General features: G+C 32.3%; 1 protein-coding gene across 3 annotated transcripts; it reads left to right on the top strand.

The window, feature by feature from the left end:
• Positions 1–19: 19 nt before the first annotated feature.
• On the top strand, positions 20–14,645 carry LOC144850811 (uncharacterized). 3 transcript variants are annotated; one of them, XM_078708265.1, is made up of 17 exons: positions 20–167; positions 4,060–4,192; positions 4,358–4,471; positions 4,830–5,011; positions 5,140–5,883; positions 6,289–6,375; positions 6,478–6,619; positions 7,043–7,266; positions 7,740–7,985; positions 8,312–8,447; positions 8,745–8,921; positions 9,454–9,577; positions 10,125–10,260; positions 11,125–11,256; positions 12,187–12,381; positions 12,505–12,677; positions 13,113–14,645. In XM_078708265.1, the coding sequence occupies exons 1-17, from the start codon at positions 150–152 to the stop codon at positions 13,252–13,254; spliced, it is 3,105 nt and encodes a 1,034-aa protein (XP_078564391.1). In that variant the 5' UTR covers positions 20–149; the 3' UTR covers positions 13,255–14,645. The 3 variants fall into 3 exon arrangements, with proteins under 3 accessions (XP_078564391.1, XP_078564392.1, XP_078564390.1); XM_078708266.1 differs by having other exon boundaries at positions 9,451–9,577; positions 11,128–11,256; XM_078708264.1 differs by having other exon boundaries at positions 9,451–9,577.
• Positions 14,646–19,843: the final 5,198 nt, after the last annotated feature.

Genomic DNA, 19,843 nt, shown 5'->3' with positions numbered 1-19,843 from the left:
AAATTTTAAAAATTCAAAACAGCGCGGCCGCGGTGTGTAACACAGTTCAGTGAATGTCGTTAGTAACCGTTCGTGTTTTATTCTGCTTTTTTCAATTATCCAGTCATTTTTAGCTTATATAGACGTTTATTTTGTAATTTTGATTTATCATGGACGATTTTACTGAGGTTAGTCGGTGATTATATTTACATTTCTATCAATTATTTGTCTTTGAAAACCCACTTCCTTTTCAGTTATTTTTAGATAGGCCTAGGCCCTAGGCCTAGTGGATTAGGCCAACTTCGGCCACAGACAATTTCGGCCACAGACAATAATACTACAATATCTATGGAACGCCCATAGTGCCATTGATAGGGGAACAATGAGACACGACAATGTAATACAGGATTATCGATTTCATTGTGTTTTACTTTTGTTTTTTGTTTTTACACAGGAAAACACGGACACCGACAAACTTAATTAATTAATTAATAATGAAAATAAAATACGAACACGTATTTTGTAGCTAAGGTGGCATGATGAGATAAGAAACGAATATTTCAGAGTACAAAAAATACAATACGGTGAAAATTAAAATGTATAGTTTTTACAAATAAAAGAAATGAATTGAATTAGGCCTAAGTGATACTAATTTTATGCGCCAGGGTACAATAGATTTATAATATAAGAAACAAAGATTTACTAAAGTGATAATTAAATGTTTTCGGTAAAGTCGAATTATTAACGCCATGTAGACCTACATTTTTCTATAAATATAAAACGAATTGAAGTACGTAGGGATATATACTAATTTGAATGTGTCGAGGTACAATAAATATAACTTTGAAGGAATAAGAAACGGAAGAATAAAGTGCTTTAAGAATACGATTTATTTTATCGGAAGAAACAATTGAAGAAAGTATATAATTATTAAGAATTAATATGTTGTAAGATGTAAATGGAACACTGGTTCGATAACTAATAGCAAAAACAATAGCACGGTCTAATATATGCGTGAATGGCGCGCCATAGAAATTTGTTGTGGCCGAAATTGTCTGTGGCCGAAACGGTCATATGCCGGCCTAGTTAGACCTAACTAGGGGCCTCGCCCTAGCTAGCTAGTAGGCTAGCTTAGCCTAGCTAAAGGTAGGGGAGGTTAGGCCTACTAGAGCCTAGCTAGGCCTAGATATGCTGGTAGCTAAGGCCTAGGTTAAGGAGATTTATTTAGACGGAGTATGGTCAAAGCGGCCGCCAGTTTAATATCATCATTTGTATGGAACGCCATGTCATGTGCGCTTTAATCTTTGTTTGATTGTCGTTGTCAACACCATGGCCTATGGCGAGTTGAGTTACAGCTGTATGTATGGTCAAACCAATAAATAAGCTAAATCATGTACTATCGAATCTTTATATTTCTATAATAATTAAGTTTGCCTGCCGATAAATCAAGGCCTATATTTTATTTGTATTTTAATATTAACTAACTAGGCCTACTGTAGCCTAAATATATTTACATATACTATCGAATCATTTTATAATTTACGTTTGCATCATAATCTACAGTACTATTGAACCTTTATGTCTCATTTACGTATTATTTATTATAAAAAAATACATTGGCAGTGAAGGGAAAAAATAACGTTGAACTGACCCGACGTTTCTTGAGCACTCTCCTATTGAATATTTATACAGTATTGCATTATTTACGTACGGTATTGCCGAATATTTATATCTCATTTACATACTGTACTATCGAATATTTATACAGTATTGCATTATTTACGTACGGTATTGCCGAATATTTATCTCATTTACATACTATCGAATATTTATACAGTATTGCATTATTTACGTACGGTATTGCCGAATATTTATATCTCATTTACATACTATCGAATATTTATACAGTATTGCATTATTTACGTACGGCATTGCTGAATATTTATATCTCATTTACATACTATCGAATATTTATACAGTATTGCATTATTTACGTACGGTATTGCCGAATATTTATATCTCATTTACATACTATCGAATATTTATACAGTATTGCATTATTTACGTACGGTATTGCCGAATATTTATATCTCATTTACATACTATCGAATATTTATACAGTATTGCATTATTTACATACGGTATTTCCGAATATTTATATCTCATTTACATACTATCGAATGTTTATACAGTATTGCATTATTTACGTACGATATTGTCGAATAATTATATCTCATTTACATACTATCGAATCTTTATACAGTATTGCATTATTTACGTACGGTATTGCCGAATATTTATATCTCATTTACATACTATCGAAATTTATACAGTATTGCATTATTTACGTACGATATTGTCGAATAATTATATCTCATTTACATACTATCGAATCTTTATACAGTATTGCATTAATATAATAATAATTTACATACGGTATTGCCGAATATTTATATCTCATTTACGTCATACTATCGAATCTTCATACAGTATTGCAATAATAATTTAAGTACGGTATTGCCGATTATTTATATCTCATTTACATACTATCGAATCTTTATACAGTATTGCAATAATATAATAATAATTTACATACGGTATTGCCGAATATTTATATCTCATTTACATACGGAATCTTCATACAGTATTATAATAATTTAAGTACGGTATTGCCGAATATTTATATCTCATTTACATACGATCGAATCTTTATACAGTATTGCATTAATAATTTACGTACGGTATTGCCGAATATTTATATCTCATTTACATACGATCGAATCTTTATACAGTATTGACAATAATACTTTAAGTACGGTATTGCCGAATCTTTATCTCATTTACATACGATCGAATCTTTATACAGTATTGCAATAATAATTTACGTACGGTATTGCCGAATCTTTATATTTCGTTTACACTGTACTATCGAATATTAAATAAATAAATTTATGTCATCATGTTATTGTAATTAAATTATGATTGCGAACACGTACTACAGTAGTTACTTTACTAATTATTTAATATACAATAACAAATTTATATATTTTGATACACTTTATTGAAAAAATATATACATTATACTTAATAATTGGCTTATTATATATTATATTAATATACAATACAAACACAACAGTGTATTTTATTTTTTAAACATATATCAATTATCATTTAGAACAGTTAAAGTAATCATCGATTCGCCATTTCGTTTAAAAGAACGTATCACATTCAATCTGTAAATAAAGAGAATAAATTACATAATAATGTAGATTGTTATTTACGTCCGAGAAAAAGAAAACCTGTCGAAACAATGACAATCAAAGATTACAAAACAACGACAATCAAAGCGCACACAGCGTTCCATACAAATTACCGTTATTAAACTAGCGGCCGCTTTGACCGTAATCCATTTAGACCAGGCCTAGGAATATAAACAAGAGTAGGCCTCTAGAGACTAGCCTAGCCCTACTAGGTCTAGTCTATAGGCTATACATTTTTAAATTAAGAATTTTATTAACGAAAAGTGAATTGGATTCTGTTATATCCGAACAGAAAGAATTGATTGGTCAATTGAAAATCGCTCGTTGAATGCACATTTTTCTAAACTTATGTATAAAGTTTTTAACATCGATTATTTCGACTGGTTTTATTAGTGGTGTGTGGTATACAGTAGGCCTAGATAGATAGTAAGTTGATGATTCTCCAGTTTGAGTGTACAAGATTAAGATGGTGTTGCCATATTTGCATAATCACAAAAAAGTAGTTACGTTAAACACATTCTGAATCAATTCCAGTTGAATACCACATTGCAAACAGAATTTCCTGGAGAAGATTGTACCGTCATTCGTTGTGTTCTTGTTTGTTTTTTTTAAGCCAGTCGACTGTTTGCTATCGAAAAATAGGCTGCATGTGACAGTTTGTGTAGACTTCATCATCCGTATGTGTCGTGTAACTTTCTGTCTATCTGTGCAGTCTACCTCTGCTACCTCACATTTTGAGCCAAAATAAAAAGACAGGCATGGAATTTTTAAAAAAGAAAAAAAAAGCCTAGTAGTATTTATTTACTGTATTATGTTACAGAAACTGTTAGAACGTACAAGAGCAAGGAAGGAGATTCTTGCAAAGAAAATGAATGAGAATTCGGTGTCACCTGTGAAACGAAAAGCACCACTTGCAGAAAACATGCAACGCTTACCTAATAATACCAAATCTCGTGAGTACTTCAGAACACTCGGTCTATTTTATGTGATGTGTAATACTTTATTCTTAAAAGAATCTTTTGTTTTAATACTTGTACTTAAAATACAGACCTTTATTTCAATTAATTTTTATCCAAATTAATTAAATTATCAAAAAAATATGATTTTAATACTAATAGGGTCACCAACAAAGAAAGTAACAAGCCAGGATATAAAACCAGACACACCAGCAATTCGTTCAGTTCGTTCTCGTTTGCAGCATTTAGCCCACGCGAGAGACGTGTGGGATTCAGGTAAGTAATAATTGTCTTTCCTTCTTTTTGAAATATCTTTATATATAATTCTAGAACGTACAGTACTGTATATCGTTTCTAAAATTAGAAAAAAATAAAGTTGCATAAATGAAATAAATCACTGGCATTATGAATATGAAATAATTATATACACATTTTTATAGAAAACTATTACAACAAATATGCAGTGATGATTGATTCAAGTTAACCTGTTATTTACTTGAGTTGTTTTTAATTTCTGATTCAACTTATTTATTTTTGTTATTTATTGGGACCAAATATAGAGATAAATTGGCAACCTATTATTAAAGATTTTTCTTTGTATAGTAACTTTGTTTTTGCACCTTTTTCATTACAGAAAATGCAGATGGTACTGATGTTCCATCACCTCATAAGAGTTGCAGAACACCAGAAATAAATTTGGATGCGTTGCCCCCTCAACCTGTGACCCGTAAAGCCCGCTTTGCAGCGTTAGCTGCCGATATTAATAATTGGGTTGATGATACAGATCATCCGAAACACAGGGCAGAAGAAACGGTAGTAAGAACCATTTCAATATTTTTAATTCACTATTCCTTCAAATGAATAATACTTCACAAAATAGAAAATCGTATTTTAATTTATATTTAAAAATTTAATTCATATTTTAATTTGGTGTTTTTTTACAGACAAAAAAGCCAACACGAAAATTTTTCACAGAACCAAAAACTGATGATCAACCGAAACCAGCTCCAAGAAGTAACACACCTATGAAGAAATCTCCTTCTCCATCCCCAAAGAAGAGGACTATGTCAGAAAAAGCAACCTCATCTCCTAGGAAAGATGTATCGGCACCTTCGCCAAAAAAGAGGAACATTCAAGGAGGTTCTCCTTGCAAAAATAAGTCACCAGCAAAGGCTTCCTATAAGAAAAGTCCAGCTAAAGCCTCCCCTAAAAAGAGAGCAGTTGCGTTTGCAGTCACTGGAACCCCGAACCCTGCCCCAAGAACTGGTCTTCAAATAGCTACATTGCGACAGGTTCCACAACCAGAGCGCCAGATATGCGAAGAGGTTGAAAAACCCAAGAAGATCGCAGCTAAAGAAGCGTCTCATTCCACAAACAACCAATACAATGCCATCAATAAATGTACCTTTGAGGTTTCGAGAGAAAGAACAGCAACTTTGCCTGTTCCTAAGAAAGAAGCCATTAAAAGACAAGCTCCTGCAGCACCTAAAAGTCCTTCTAAGACGCCTTTGAAGCAAGGTCCTTCTAAGATCCAACGTATGGTTGCTCAAATATCGGCAAAAGAAAAGGGTTTAAAATCACCAGAGAATGTGAGTGATCACGTCGGCGAAATGGCCATGTCCATACGTACACGTCTGCTAGAACATCAGAATAGTTGGCAGAAAAACGAGATTAATACTAAAATACAGGTACATTATATATGCATTGTATCTCATTTATTCTATACTTTAGAAAGCTTTTTTTTTAAATTTTATATCAACAAACGAACTGAAAGCATATCTTCTCAATTCTCTTCTCAAAAACTGACCAAAACTAAATATAATGTTCATCTTTGTGCAGTTGAGTTGTATATGTTCTGATTTCCAGAACTGAAAGGAACTAAGCACGACTGAAAACGCGTGCAGTATGGGTAAACAGGAACACGACCAGTTAAATCAATTCCATGTTGACATGAGTGCACTAGCACAACTAGCTTCTTTGAGTTGTGTTGTCGACACACCTTACAACATTTAAAAACATTTTATGACAAATTTCTTTCTACAAATTTGAAAACAAAAAACTAAGTTATTAACGTACACATTTTTTAATCACAGGCCGAAAGGAAGAAAGAGCTAGAGATTATTCGCCAACGTTGGGCAGATTCATGTAATAAATCTAGATCAATGAGTGCTAATTCACAGGTGAGATTTATTTCAGGTTATATTTGTATTGTCTATCCTTTTTGTTAATTTTTCTTGATAAGTTTTCAAACTCGAAACTTTGTTTTTCGTTTTGTCTCGCAGGAGAGTGAATCTGAACAAGGTACTGAGCCAACAACGCCAACTATTGAGGAGAAAAACCAGATTGAAATAGAAGAGGAAGATGAAACGGTATCGGAGGAAGAAATTGATGAGAATAACATGTCAGCAGAGGAAGTTATTGAAGGTACACCTTTGTTGGTATAATTATAATAATAATTATATATATTATTATATTTCACATTCTTGGTCCCAATACCAGACATTTTCTTGCCTAATATGTCTGGTTTTTCAAAATTCTGGTATTCAGAATGTGTGTTTTAATGGAACTAAAAAAAAGAGGACTTTTTGAAGCTCAAGGAAATTGGTTTTGGGAGAGGTTTCAGAGAGTTGGCTGTAGTGCATGCTTTTTGGAGACTCGCTTAATATTTTGATTTAGTTCGCTTTTGGGAATCCTGTCTCTCTCTTTTGTTTGTTATTTTTTGTTATATGTGAGACGAAATAAATGAAATGAAATGCTGTACTTGAGCAACGATTCCTGTATGAATACAGGCTCTGCCGCTCATGAACAAGTGAGAAATTGCTTTAATGATTTTTTTGTTGTTTTCAGAAGAAATTGAGGAGAGTAAAACTACAGATGATGTTGATGAAGATGGTGAGGAAGAAGAGGATGGGAGTGAAGTGGATGATGATGATCTAAATGTGAGTGATGTACTTGGAGATATTGATGACATCCTAGATCAAGAGGAACAAGCCATGGAAGAGGAGGAGGAAGCAAGGAATACATTGCAGGAGGTGCAAACAGAACAACAAATTATTCAGGAAGAAATGCAGGTATGTATGTATTGATTGTGCTTCATTTTGAGTTGAGCAGACTATAGGTTAAGGCAGGAGTATTGCAAAAAAAGCCAGGTTTCCACTAGAACACAACTATGTATGTGCAACATAGTAATTTGACCAATCATGACTGATGAATCATCTATCGCGACATGATTAGCTAAATTAGTTTTGTTGCCCTTGCGTCCTAGTGGGAATGAAGTGGTTGTGGTGGTTAGACCATATTTTTAGATTCCCTGAATGAATTTATTGACTTGCACTAATATAAATGGTTTGTTAATATATAAAAATGAACTATTATTATTATTACTGTACATGCATTTTTTCTAATAATTTAATTTTGATTAATTGACTTTAAAATCTTAAAACTCAAGTTTGATAGCAAAGTTAAAATACTTTAGAAAGCAAATGCAAAATACCGTGGGCTTATTGCGCATCGTTTTTATAATTATTTCATCAATTTATTTCAGTCACAAAGTGAGGAAGATGATGATGAGGAAGTTAGCCATGAACCTACCCCACCACCGAGACAAGCTAAACCACTCACATACAGCGTGAGTACCTACCGTAATCAACGCAAGAAGGCACTTACATTGCCACCATCTTCTCGAACTGTGGTGATGAAATCACCAGAAGCCATACAAGAAGAAGAGGAGGAGGAACCAGAACCGACTACACCAGTTGTCAAACAACTTAGTGCCAGAGAAAGGGTTAAAGTATGTGGATTGTGGATTTAGCACTTGTAGCATAAAATAGAAAGCGCTCTACACTATCAAACTGTGACAAAAAAGTGTGATGTGCCCAAATATGGTGGCGATATGCCCAAATATGGTAGTGATATGCCCAAATATGGTAGTAATATGACATCATGTCCATATATGGGCACATCACATTTTTTGTCACATAAAGTTTGATAGTGTAGACAGGTCTTAAAGGTAGATAGAACTATAAATGTTTATTTTGTCTCCAACTACTGTAATTCTCTTTCTTGTTATCTGTTTTTCTGACTGGTTTGTTTTGTTGTACTTTTGTACTGTTCTAGGCATTGAATGAAGAGGTATCCACCCAGCATAGCATTATTCACCAGACTAGTCAAGCATTAAATCTGATAAACGCTAAACCAGACTACAAAGGCACTATGGAAGAAGTTGAAGCAGAAAGGCTTCTTCTTATTGCCAGTAAGTACTTTGAGGTGACTGTCAAAATGTCGCCATTGTCATCACATTTTTATCAATAACTGTTATCTATTTCTAGTTGTCCCATGACGTAGATGATCGTAGGGGCGTAGCAGATGAGATACAATAGTAATACAGGCATTGCCATATCTCCCAGTGGTGCTTATCTCCTCTTCGGTCTGACAGGGTTCTTACAACTGGGTGTCCAACCACTAAAGGAGTTGATTAAAAAAATTGGCTGAACACAAGGTTACTGAGCTGATTAGTAATAATATGATAAACTAAATTGTTAATCTTTAGCTCAGAGACGCCTTGCTTGTTTGTCTGAGATACAACGGCTAAAGAATCAAGGATCACGTGCACACAAGTCTTCAAGTGAAGAGGAAGGATTGACACCATGTCAAGGTTCAATTACAGTCCGTGACATCCGTCTTCCTCTCAAGACTGAGTATATCTTAGCTGTAACCTCTGGCCAAGGTACTGTTTATTTATTTATCAAATTCTTTTTATAATTTGTGTTATGTTTGTTCATGATTTCTTCATTGACATGTTATACATTTTAACTGTGACTGTAATATTTTTTAATAAACTTTAAATAAATATCATTCATTTATAATTGTTTAGATAAAAAATAATTTGTTAATGGCTTGTTGTTGGCTTTCTATTGCTCCCACAGAATGTAAACATCTAAATTTATTTATCTAAAATTAAATTTATATGATGTATGGCTAGACACATCTGCAGCGCTTAGTAGGTTAAAGGAATTTTAAAATTTCCAGTGACCTAACTACAATTCGCTAATGCAAATGCTTTCCGTCTGTAGTCGAATGCTTTTTACTCATAGTGAGAAAGATTATTTAGAGCGTTAAGTTATGTTAGGTAGTAGGTCGGCTAACTTTCACATAAGGAGTCCCCAACTTAGGTTTTTAAAAAAAATGTACTGGACCCTGATTTATTGTACATGTTTTGAATTTTAATGTATTTTCATTTCTGGTTTTTTTTTTAGTAGACCGTCCTCATCACTTTTTCTTTGTACTTGTGAAGCATGGAGCTAAGGTGATAGCCAGTCAGCTTCTGTCGTCACGTAAAGGCTTGTCTGGGGATTGTTTGCCCTTCTCTAACATGATGGCCTTGTAAGTATATAAACTAAATTCATTCACATTTCAGAGCTAAATAAAAAAATTAACAAAAATAATAATGAAAATTATAAGATTTTTCAATTTAAAGTATTAATTTATTCCATCATATCAAAATAATAATAATAAATGTAATGTTGGTAAGGGTGATTATAAGAGCAAATATCATTTTCCAGTTAGTAACACCAATATGCTGTAGTATTATTTAAAATAATTATTATTTGTAATAAATAGTTGTATTATAAAGATGTAGAAAATTGTAGGTGGAGTGGGTCAAAGATTTGTAGGTGTGTAGGAAAGAAATGAAACAAGACTTACAGAAATTTAGTTGTTGCTTTGGTGGGTAGGCCTGCTGTGTTAGGCTGGAGGGGACGGGACGAGTTAGTCCTCACAGCTAGGCCTATGTAGCCTAAATATAGTAAGTAAGTAGGCAAACACGTCAGTCAATTTAAGGTCAACGAATCCCATGTTTTATGTACGTCTTTTGGTCCCGTACCGTATGTAAAATTAATATTATTAAAATAGTATATTTTTTTGTTTTTAGTAATGATCTGGATGGTAATTTCATGTTGGAGGTCGAAGTGTACCAACTGAATCTAAAGCGAATTAAACATGATGTGCCTGAGAAGTCTAAAGGATTCTTCTCCAACATTACCCCAAAGAAATTAAAGTCAGTTAGGGTAAGTAATGAATGCATAATAAGACAGTTCTCAGAACAAAAAACAAATAAACGTACGATAACAAATAAACACATTCTCACAATAAAAAAGATGTGGTTTTTTTTTAGCCAATTGTTTATTTTAGATTTTTAATGTGATATGTGAAAAATAATTGGAATTACTGTATTAATTATAAAATTGAATATTTCACTACCTAAAATAGATGTTGAAATGAAGAGGAGAATTTATCTAAAAAAAGTACAAAATATTTAAATTTCAAACAAAATCATTTGATTAATAACTTTTTTAGTCTCACGTGGGCACATAAGACCAGTTTAGTATGTAGTACTGTATTTTGTTGTTGCATGAATTCTCCTTAACTTCACTGCCTTGCATTAAGGCCTGGCTCCGGCTCCAGTTCATATTCGAGTCATATTATGCATACAGCATTAGAGACTTCATTTTAATGAAGCATCATGCGCCTGTGTGCTTATCAAGTAAAAAGATTTCCGCATAGCTGTGTGGACCATTGTGAAAACGAAACATTGAGGTTTGATTTTATTGACCAGAGCAGGTGTGAAAGACACGTTACTCCAGAAGGAGGATGTAAAGCTCTGTTTACACTATAAAACCTAATGTGATGTGCCCATATATGGACATGATGAAGTCATATCACTGCCTTATTTGGGCATAACACTACCATATTTGGGCATATCACTACCATATTTGGGCACATCTCAATTTTTTTTGATAATGATAGTGTAGACAGCTTAATACAACTGAAGCGTAAAGGTATTCACAACGTACAGGTTATACTGCAAACTTTACAAACTAAATGTCACAAAATTGAATGGCCTCATCATTTCATAATATGTTTATTTATAGCAGGGTGGAAGAGCTCAACACCTAACAAGTCCTGGTGGTCCCGGTGCAGTAAGAACAAGCAACTTTATTCTGGCTGGTTCTATCCGCTTGAGTCTCAACAGCATTAACACAGAACGCTTCATGCTGTCAAAGGTACTATTGGATTTTCTGTTGTTTTATTTTGGACATCCCTATTTATTATTAAGGAGACACTTTCCTATGCAACCAACGAGAGGCAATGTATATTTTTACACTATGGCCAATCTCTCTTCAGGGTACACACCCCGCAGGTGGGCCCTATTGTATAACGGCAGGCCTAGGTTTGTTGCTTGATCAGTCATTACCATGTGTTTATACGTTCCTTGTTGTTTTATGATGCTAATTACTTTCTCATTTACATACAACCTGTCTTATTGGTATATAAGGACTCTAGGCGTTGTTTTCTGTTCTGATGACGAAACATGTCAAGCCATTTTAAGGCAGTTTGCCTATTTATCAAATGCCTCACAATCGTTATTTTAACTCATGTGTTTATGCTTTTTATACAACACGTACTAATGGGGATCCCGTATTGGTGAAGGGGTGGGGGATCCTAAAATATAAACTAATATACATGAAGTAATTTTAATATCATACTGAGCAAAATTTTCAAGAAATATTTAAGGATTGTTTATTTTTATAAATGATAATTACAATCTTCCACACAAAAACAGCAATTTCAGTCAATCATTGACTGCCTTTTCATCATTTACAGGTTTTCAGTATCATCTCTCTCGATCTAAAACGGACCCCACACGTGTGGTTTATCACACAACAATCTTATTCATGTGACCATGTTTTTTACAACTTATTTTAATTTAAAAAGAGTAAAAACAACAAGCTGTTCAATTTTAGTTGGGATGGGGGGGAGGTAAATAAAGCATTTCCCGCCTAAATCCGCACCAAAGTATTTACGAAAATAAGTGACTGCAGCATACATTTTTTTTTTTTAGGGGTTTAATTGATGTATAATTAGGGTGTAAATTTGTTGATCACTGTAATTAAATTAATTATTGTATACACTCCCTCACTCTTATTGTACAGGTACCATTTGGTGCGCCCATTGAAGGTAACATCCACCTGCGAATGAGTTGCCACTCTGAGTCTCGCGTCATACAACGTGGATTCATTACGATGTTTGATGACATCAGTGGATTTGGATCATGGCATAGACGTTGGTTGGTGTTGGCTGGCAGCAAGATCGCCTACTGGAAGTATCCAGACGATGAAAAACGCAAGGTGGGTAGTAGGCCTAGTTAGCGTTTCTTGTTGCCGTCAAGTCAATTTTCCAGATTTGCAGAATATTTCATTTATTTATTGTTTCAATTCACTTTTGAATTACCTTATTCTATAATTTTTTAGGAGCCTATCAATGTGATTGATTTGAAGAAATGTGTGACACGAGAGGTGAGCTTGTTGACACGTTTAGTGTGCGCTAGACCAAACACATTTGAGCTCATGACCAAGAGACGAGCAACTAACGCGGATAAGTCATCTCTAGTGGAAAGTCAACAAGGCTCCACTGTCATTACTAAGTAAGTGAATACATGTTAGGTCAGTAAGCCTGTTTATTCAATATGTATTTATACTGCGTGACCAGTTATGATCTGTGGCTGTGTGTGTACTAGTACACCGGGGTAACCCCTACTTGTCTCGAAAGATGTACTTGGTTCTTTAAAGTGCACATGAGCCAGATGTGTACACTGGACCTACGGTTTATAGTCCTTATCCGAGAAGACTCATTTTACCATAAAGCGAGTAAGCCTCGAACCCTTGCTGATGTTATGACTACGGTTCCACTGTCTTAACCACTTACTCACTTCATATACTGCCCTGTGGGTATGTGGCCTAGCAATTGTTGTTACCACGAATGCATTACCATTTGCTTTGTGTAAAAATTATAATTGATACTTATTATAACGTACAGTACTATGATTATCCTCTCTGATGTATTTCTGTTTCCCTTTTAGATTCTGGTTATCAGCTGATAGTAAAGAGGAACGTGAAAAATGGATCCGCAAATTAAACAAGTCACTTATTGACCTTCGAACTTGGAATCGTGATGCTGCTAAACCACTCGATGCGCCTAAGCCATCTGAAACAGATTTATAGATTTTATTACACATTAACAATTTACACTATCTATATTTGTGGGTGTCATACTTAATTAGTGCAAGTTTTTATATTGTATACATCACCGCGTAGTATGTTAAGCAATGGTTAGTAAATCAGCTTTCAATATCAGTTATTCCTTATATCAAAAATTAATTTAAAATGGTGTAAAAAAATGTAACATAATATATAATTTTCTAGTAGTAGGCCTAGCTATTGAACATTAGGGTTGGTTAATAAGTTTCTGAACATTTGCTTTGAACTAATATTATAGAATAGACAATATACTGTATGTTTGAATTGAATTAGATAGTACCACCACATACAGCATAGTGATAGTCTATCTAGTGTTGGCAAATAACACCTGTACAGTGTAGTATGTGATCTATACAACTAGCGTTAATTTATATCAGTTACAGGGCTTATTTTAATACATTAATAATGCATAATCATAGTACATTTATGAATATATAATATTTTAACATTCTTATTTTATTAATTGTAGTATTAGGCAAAGCAAAATTATTAGTGTGACCTTTGTAGTAGTGTTTGGCTTCCCTTCTCAATGAGCCATAAAATTGGTTTATATTCAATATTTTAATACCATTAATTTACAAATAATTTAGAAAGTTTTATGTAATCTCTTTGCATTCAAAATGTAATACTGTACCCAAAAAAATTAGCTGTTGCATTGTATGATCATGTATTCTATGGAAAAGGTCATGAAAATAATTGTGTTTAATTTGTTAGGTAGATTGAAGTATGACAGGTTAAAGATGTATTGTCCCCTGAAAAAATAATTCTTAAAATTTTTTTTTTTAATATTCCATTTTAATGTAACATAATAGTTATCCACTTTGACAAAAAAATTGGATCGAAAAAAAATGTATTTACCTGAAAAGAATGTAATTTAAAGCAAAAAATGGTCTTGAAATTGGCTACCAGTCGATGGATTTTTGGTTGAATTTTACCATTTATTTTGTCATTTTATAAGTGAAAACATGATTTTTTCGGGTTTTTTTCTATTCAAGTGATTAACTTGATTAAAACTATAAAATATTCAAAGTCCGATTTAATTAATCTTCATTTTTCATGTTCTTGGGAGACAATACATCTTGAATAGTAGGAAAATTGAAACGTTTGGTTGACATCTGTGCAATACAGGATATCGGAAATGTTTATAGAGAGTAAAGAAAAGAAGGGGTTTTGCCATAATAATCATTCCTGGTTATTTTTACATTGATGACCGAATAAATATTATTATTATTATTATTTGTAAATATTTGTACATATTAGCTGATCAGAATCTAATCAAATAGTTAATAATTATTACCCATTGTCATTGTATCGTATTACTTCTTCATAGTAATTAAATTTCAATGTATGCACTACTTTTTTATTTAAAAAAAAATGTTTTATTATTATTTATGTTATGCCATGTTTCCACATATAATTGGTTGCCATTGTAGAGTGTGATCCCACAGTTTTAGATACATTTCTAGTCAAAATATATATATTCACGTTTTTCGCCTCCGGTTTGGTACGAAAACAACCTGGCTACCAAAATCATAATTTTAGGTCCATCAAACTTTGTAATGCCACATAAATACTATCATTAAATAAATTACTATATACAGTATGCGCATATTATTGGGTTATTATCTTTTTCGAAAAATGACCAAATATGCACTTTTCAAAATACTATTATTATGCAATAATATTGCGTTATCATCTTATAGACATAGTAACCATTTATGTCAAAAAATAAAAGAGTAGAAAATCCCTCTACAGAAAAAGATTATGATCTGAAGAATATGTTGCTAGTGCTGAATTCTGTATATTGTGTGTCATATGGTATACCCAGTATACTGTATACATACAGCATACAGTGTAGAATAGGTGAAATTACGGGACCCTCCTTTTATTCTAGGCTCTATAAGATGATGTTAACACAATATATGTGCATAAATGGTAATATTATCACATAATTATTGAATTTTAAAAAGTGGAAATTTTGGCAATTTTTCGAAAAAATTCCTGTAGTCCAGGGAAATTTACGAAAATGGCCAAATTTCAAACCTTTTATTTTTTGACATAACTAGTTACTATGGCTCTATAAGATGATGTTAGCACAATATATGTGCATAAATGGCAATATTATCACATAATTATTGAATTTTAAAAAGTGGAAATTTTGGCAATTTTTCGAAAAAATTCCTGTAGTCCAGGGAAATTTACGAAAATGGCCAAATTTCAAACCTTTTATTTTTTGACATAACTAGTTACTATGGCTCTATAGGATGATGTTAACACAGTATATGTGCATAAATGGCAGTACTGTATTATTGCATAATTATTGAATTAAAACAAGTGGACATTTTGGCAATTTTTCGACAAAAAATTCCTGTAGTTTTTCGACCCTATTATTTGTTGACATAACTAGTTACTATGACTCTATAAGATGATGTTAACACAATATATGTACATAAATGGCAATATTATAGCATAATTATTGAATTTTAAAAAGTGGAAATTTTGGCAATTTTTCGAGAAAAAAATCCCTGTAGTCCCCTTCAGGGAAATTTTCGAAAAATGGCAAAATTTCGACCCTTTTATTTTTTGACATAACTAGTTACTATGGCTCTATAAGATGATGTTAACACAATATATGTGCATAAATGGCAATATTATAGCATAATTATTGAATTTTAAAAAGTGGAAATTTTGGCCATTTTTCGAAAACAAATCCCTGTAGTACCCCGCAGGAAAATTTTCGAAAAATGGCCAAATTTCGACCCTTTTATTTTTTGACATAAATAGTTACTATGGCTCTATAAGATGATGTTAACACAATATATGTGCATAAATGGCAATATTGTCGCATTATTGAATTTTAAAAAGTGGACATTTTTGGCCATTTTTCAAAAAAATTCCTGGAAATTTACGAGATTGCATAGAAGTAAAATGCCACCCAAAAAGGCAGAAGAAATAGTTGAAAATGAAACAGAAAACCTAGGCCAAGATATTCGGCAATATGGCGAACATTCCCGGACACCACGCATGACGCGGATAAGAGTTCAGTCAGCTCGGAACACACTTACTGCCGTAATGGAAGGACAAAAATGTATAGAGAAACATTTGGGAGAGGCAATAGAATATCAATGAAACCGGATTGATTCATATGACAAAGCTATTAATAATTTAAAGAAAAGAGTTGAGACATTAACTGAAGAAAATAAAACATTAAGAGTCGATGTGTTCAGGCAGGCCATTGAATTAAACGTTTTGGAACGCTTTACAAGGAGAAATAACTTGTTTTACCAGGAGAAATAACTAACGCCAAAGACGAAATTACCATTAGGAGGTACGTAATTTTTTTTAATGATTTTATTGAACTCACTTCTATATCTACAGTAGTGTTGGATTGGAAAAAAGAGAGCCCCTTTTACTGGTGGACAGGTTCAAAGGTATATTCTCTTTTTTTGTTTTTTTATACTTGGCTCTAATTGATTTGAAAAGATAAGAATGCGAGGCATTTTGTTTACGGCGTCGAGATGCCGGGGAGAGCTGGTTATTTTGCATATTGTATAGTTTTTTTTCTTAAACCAGGTGGTGCGATTTGCACGCCGGGTTTTTTTTTCTCCGGATTACAATGATCATTTGTTCCGGACTATCGGGTCGGATCCCGACTATAACTGATTTTATTATGTTTTTTTTGGCAGTTTGGTATTTGTAATGCTTATTATGTACCTTTTTTTTGTGTCAATTCTGCAATTTAAAATCTAGAAGCTTTATCAACCTTATACAAGATAATGAATAATACCAATGATAATACCAATATTCATATGTGTTTCTTAAATGTACGGGGATTAAGACAATAACAAAAGGATAGAACTCTTCTCATGGCTATGGAACATTTTTCTACAAGAAACGCATAGTGACGTAAACTGTGAAAATTACTGGGTGAAAGAGTGGGGGTCTAAAATCTGTTTTAATCATGGTAAAAAAAAAGTGCAGGGATTGCCGTATTGTTTAAACATAACCAAGATTTGATTGTAGATAACATTGTCGGGATGAACATGGTAGATTTGTTATTTTAGATATACAAATAGAAAGCAAGAATTATACAGGTACATTTTCGAAAAATGGCCAAATTTCGATCCTTTTATTTTTTGACATAACTAGTTACGATGGCTCAATAAGATGATGTCAACACAATATATGTGCATAAATTGCAATATTATAGCATAATTATTGAATTTTAAAATATGGAAAATTTGGACATTTTTCGAAAAAAAATCCCTGTCGTCCCCCACAGGGAAATTATCGAAATATGGCCACATTTTGACCCTTAAATTGTTTAACATAACTAGTTACTATGGCTCTATAAGATGATGTTAACACATGTGCATAAATGGCAATATTATAGCATAATTATTGAATTTTAAAAAGCGGAAAATTTGGCCATTTTTCGAAAAAATTCCTATGGTCCCCCACAGGGAAATTTCCGAAAAATGGCCAAATTTCGACCCTTTTATTTTTTGACATAACTAGTTACGATGGCTCTATAAGATAATGTTAACACAATATATTTGCATAAATGGCAATATTGTAGCATAATTATTTAATTTTAAAAAGTGGAAAATTTTGCCATTTTTCGACACTTTTATTTTTTGACGTGACAAAACTAGTTACTATGGCTCTATAAGATTATGTTAACACAATATATGTGCATAAATGGCAATATTATAGCCTAATTATTGAATTTTAAAAGGTGTAAATTTTGGTAATTTTTCGAAAAAATTCCTATGGTCCCCGCAGGGAAATTTTTCGAAAAATGGACAAATTTTGACCCTTTTTTTTTCTTTGACATAAATAGTTACGATGGCTCTATAAGATAATGTTAACACAATATATTTGCATAAATGGCAATATTATAGCATAATTATTTAATTTTAAAAAGTGGACAATTTTGCCATTTTTCGACACTTTTATTTTTTGACGTGACAAAACTAGTTACTATGGCTCTATAAGATGATGTTAACACAATATATGTGCATAAATGGCAATATTATAGCATAATTTTTGAATTTTAAAAAGTGGAATTTTTGGTCATTTTTCGACAAAATTCCTATGGTCCCCCGCAGGGAAATTTTCGAAAAATGGCCAAATTTTGACCTTTTTATTTTTTGACATAACTAGTTACGATGGCTCTATAAGATGATGTTAACACAATATATGTGCATAAATGGCAATATTATAGCATAATTATTTAATTTTAAAAAGCGGAAAATTTTTCCATTTTTCGACAATTTTATTTTTTGACAAAATTCGTTACTATGGCTCTATAGGATGATGTTAACACAATATATGTGCATAAATGGCAATATTATAGCCTACTTATAGAATTTAAAAAATTGAACATTTTGGCCATTTTTCGAAAAAATTCCTATAGTCCCCCGCAGGGAAATTTTCGAAAAATGGGCTAATGTTGACCCTTTTATTTTTTGACATAACTAGTTACGATGGCTCTATAAGATAATGTTAACACAATATATTTGCATAAATGGCAATATTATAGCATAATTATTTAATTTTAAAAAGTGGACAATTTTGCCAAATTTCGACCATTTTATTTTTTGATTTAACTAGTTACGATGGCTCTATAAGATGATGTTAACACAATATATTTGCATAAATGGCAATATTATAGCATAATTATTTAATTTTAAAAAGTGGACAATTTTGCCAAATTTCGACCCTTTTATTTTTTGATTTAACTAGTTACGATGGCTCTATAAGATGATGTTAACACAATATATGTGCATAAATGGAAATATTATAGCATAATTACTTAATTTTAAAAAGTGGAAATTTTTGCCATTTAAAAAAAAAATTCCTATGGGTCCCCCGCAGGAAAATTTTCGAAAAATTGCCAAATTTCGACACTTTTATTTTTTGACATAACTAGTTACTATGGCTCTATAAGAAGATGTTAGCAAAATATATGTGCATGAATGGCAATATTATAGCATAATTTTTGAATTTGAAAAAGTGGAAATTATGGTCCACCGCAGGGAAATTTTCGAAAAATGTTCAAGTTTCGACACCTTTATTTTTTAACATAACTAGTTACGATGGCTCTATAAGATGTTGTAAACACAATATATGTACATAAATGGCAATATTATAGCATAATCATTTAATTTTAGAAGGTGGAAAATTTTTCCATTTTTTGACATTACTAGTTGCTATGGCTCTATAAGAAGATGTTAGCACAATATATGTTTATAAATGGCAATATTATAGCATAATTTTCAAATTTTAAAAATTGGAAATTTTGGCAAATTTTCGAAAAGAAATTCCTATGGTCACCCGCAGGGAAATTTTCGAAGAATGGCCAAATTTCGACCATTTTATTTTTTGACATAACTAGTTACTATGGCTCTATAAGAAGATGTTAGCACAATATATGTGCATGAATGGCAATATTATAGCATAATTTTTGAATTTTAAAAAGTGGAAATTTTGGCCATTTTTCGACCCTTTATTTTTTGACATAAGTAGTTGCTATGGCTCTATAAGATGA

Source organism: Antedon bifida, chromosome 8, assembly GCF_963402885.1.
Source record: "Antedon bifida chromosome 8, ecAntBifi1.1, whole genome shotgun sequence".
Taxonomy (NCBI): Eukaryota; Metazoa; Echinodermata; class Crinoidea; order Comatulida; family Antedonidae; genus Antedon; species Antedon bifida.
This window is presented reverse-complemented; position numbering and strand designations above follow the sequence as displayed.

What these genes read in the sequence shown, in the direction of transcription:
- LOC144850811 (XM_078708264.1), top strand. An exon ending in GTGCCAGAGAAAGGGTTAAA is followed by an intron (nt 7,986 to 8,311) that starts GTATGTGGATTG and finishes GTACTGTTCTAG; the next exon opens with GCATTGAATGAAGAGGTATC. An exon ending in AACGCTTCATGCTGTCAAAG is followed by an intron (nt 11,257 to 12,186) that starts GTACTATTGGAT and finishes CTTATTGTACAG; the next exon opens with GTACCATTTGGTGCGCCCAT.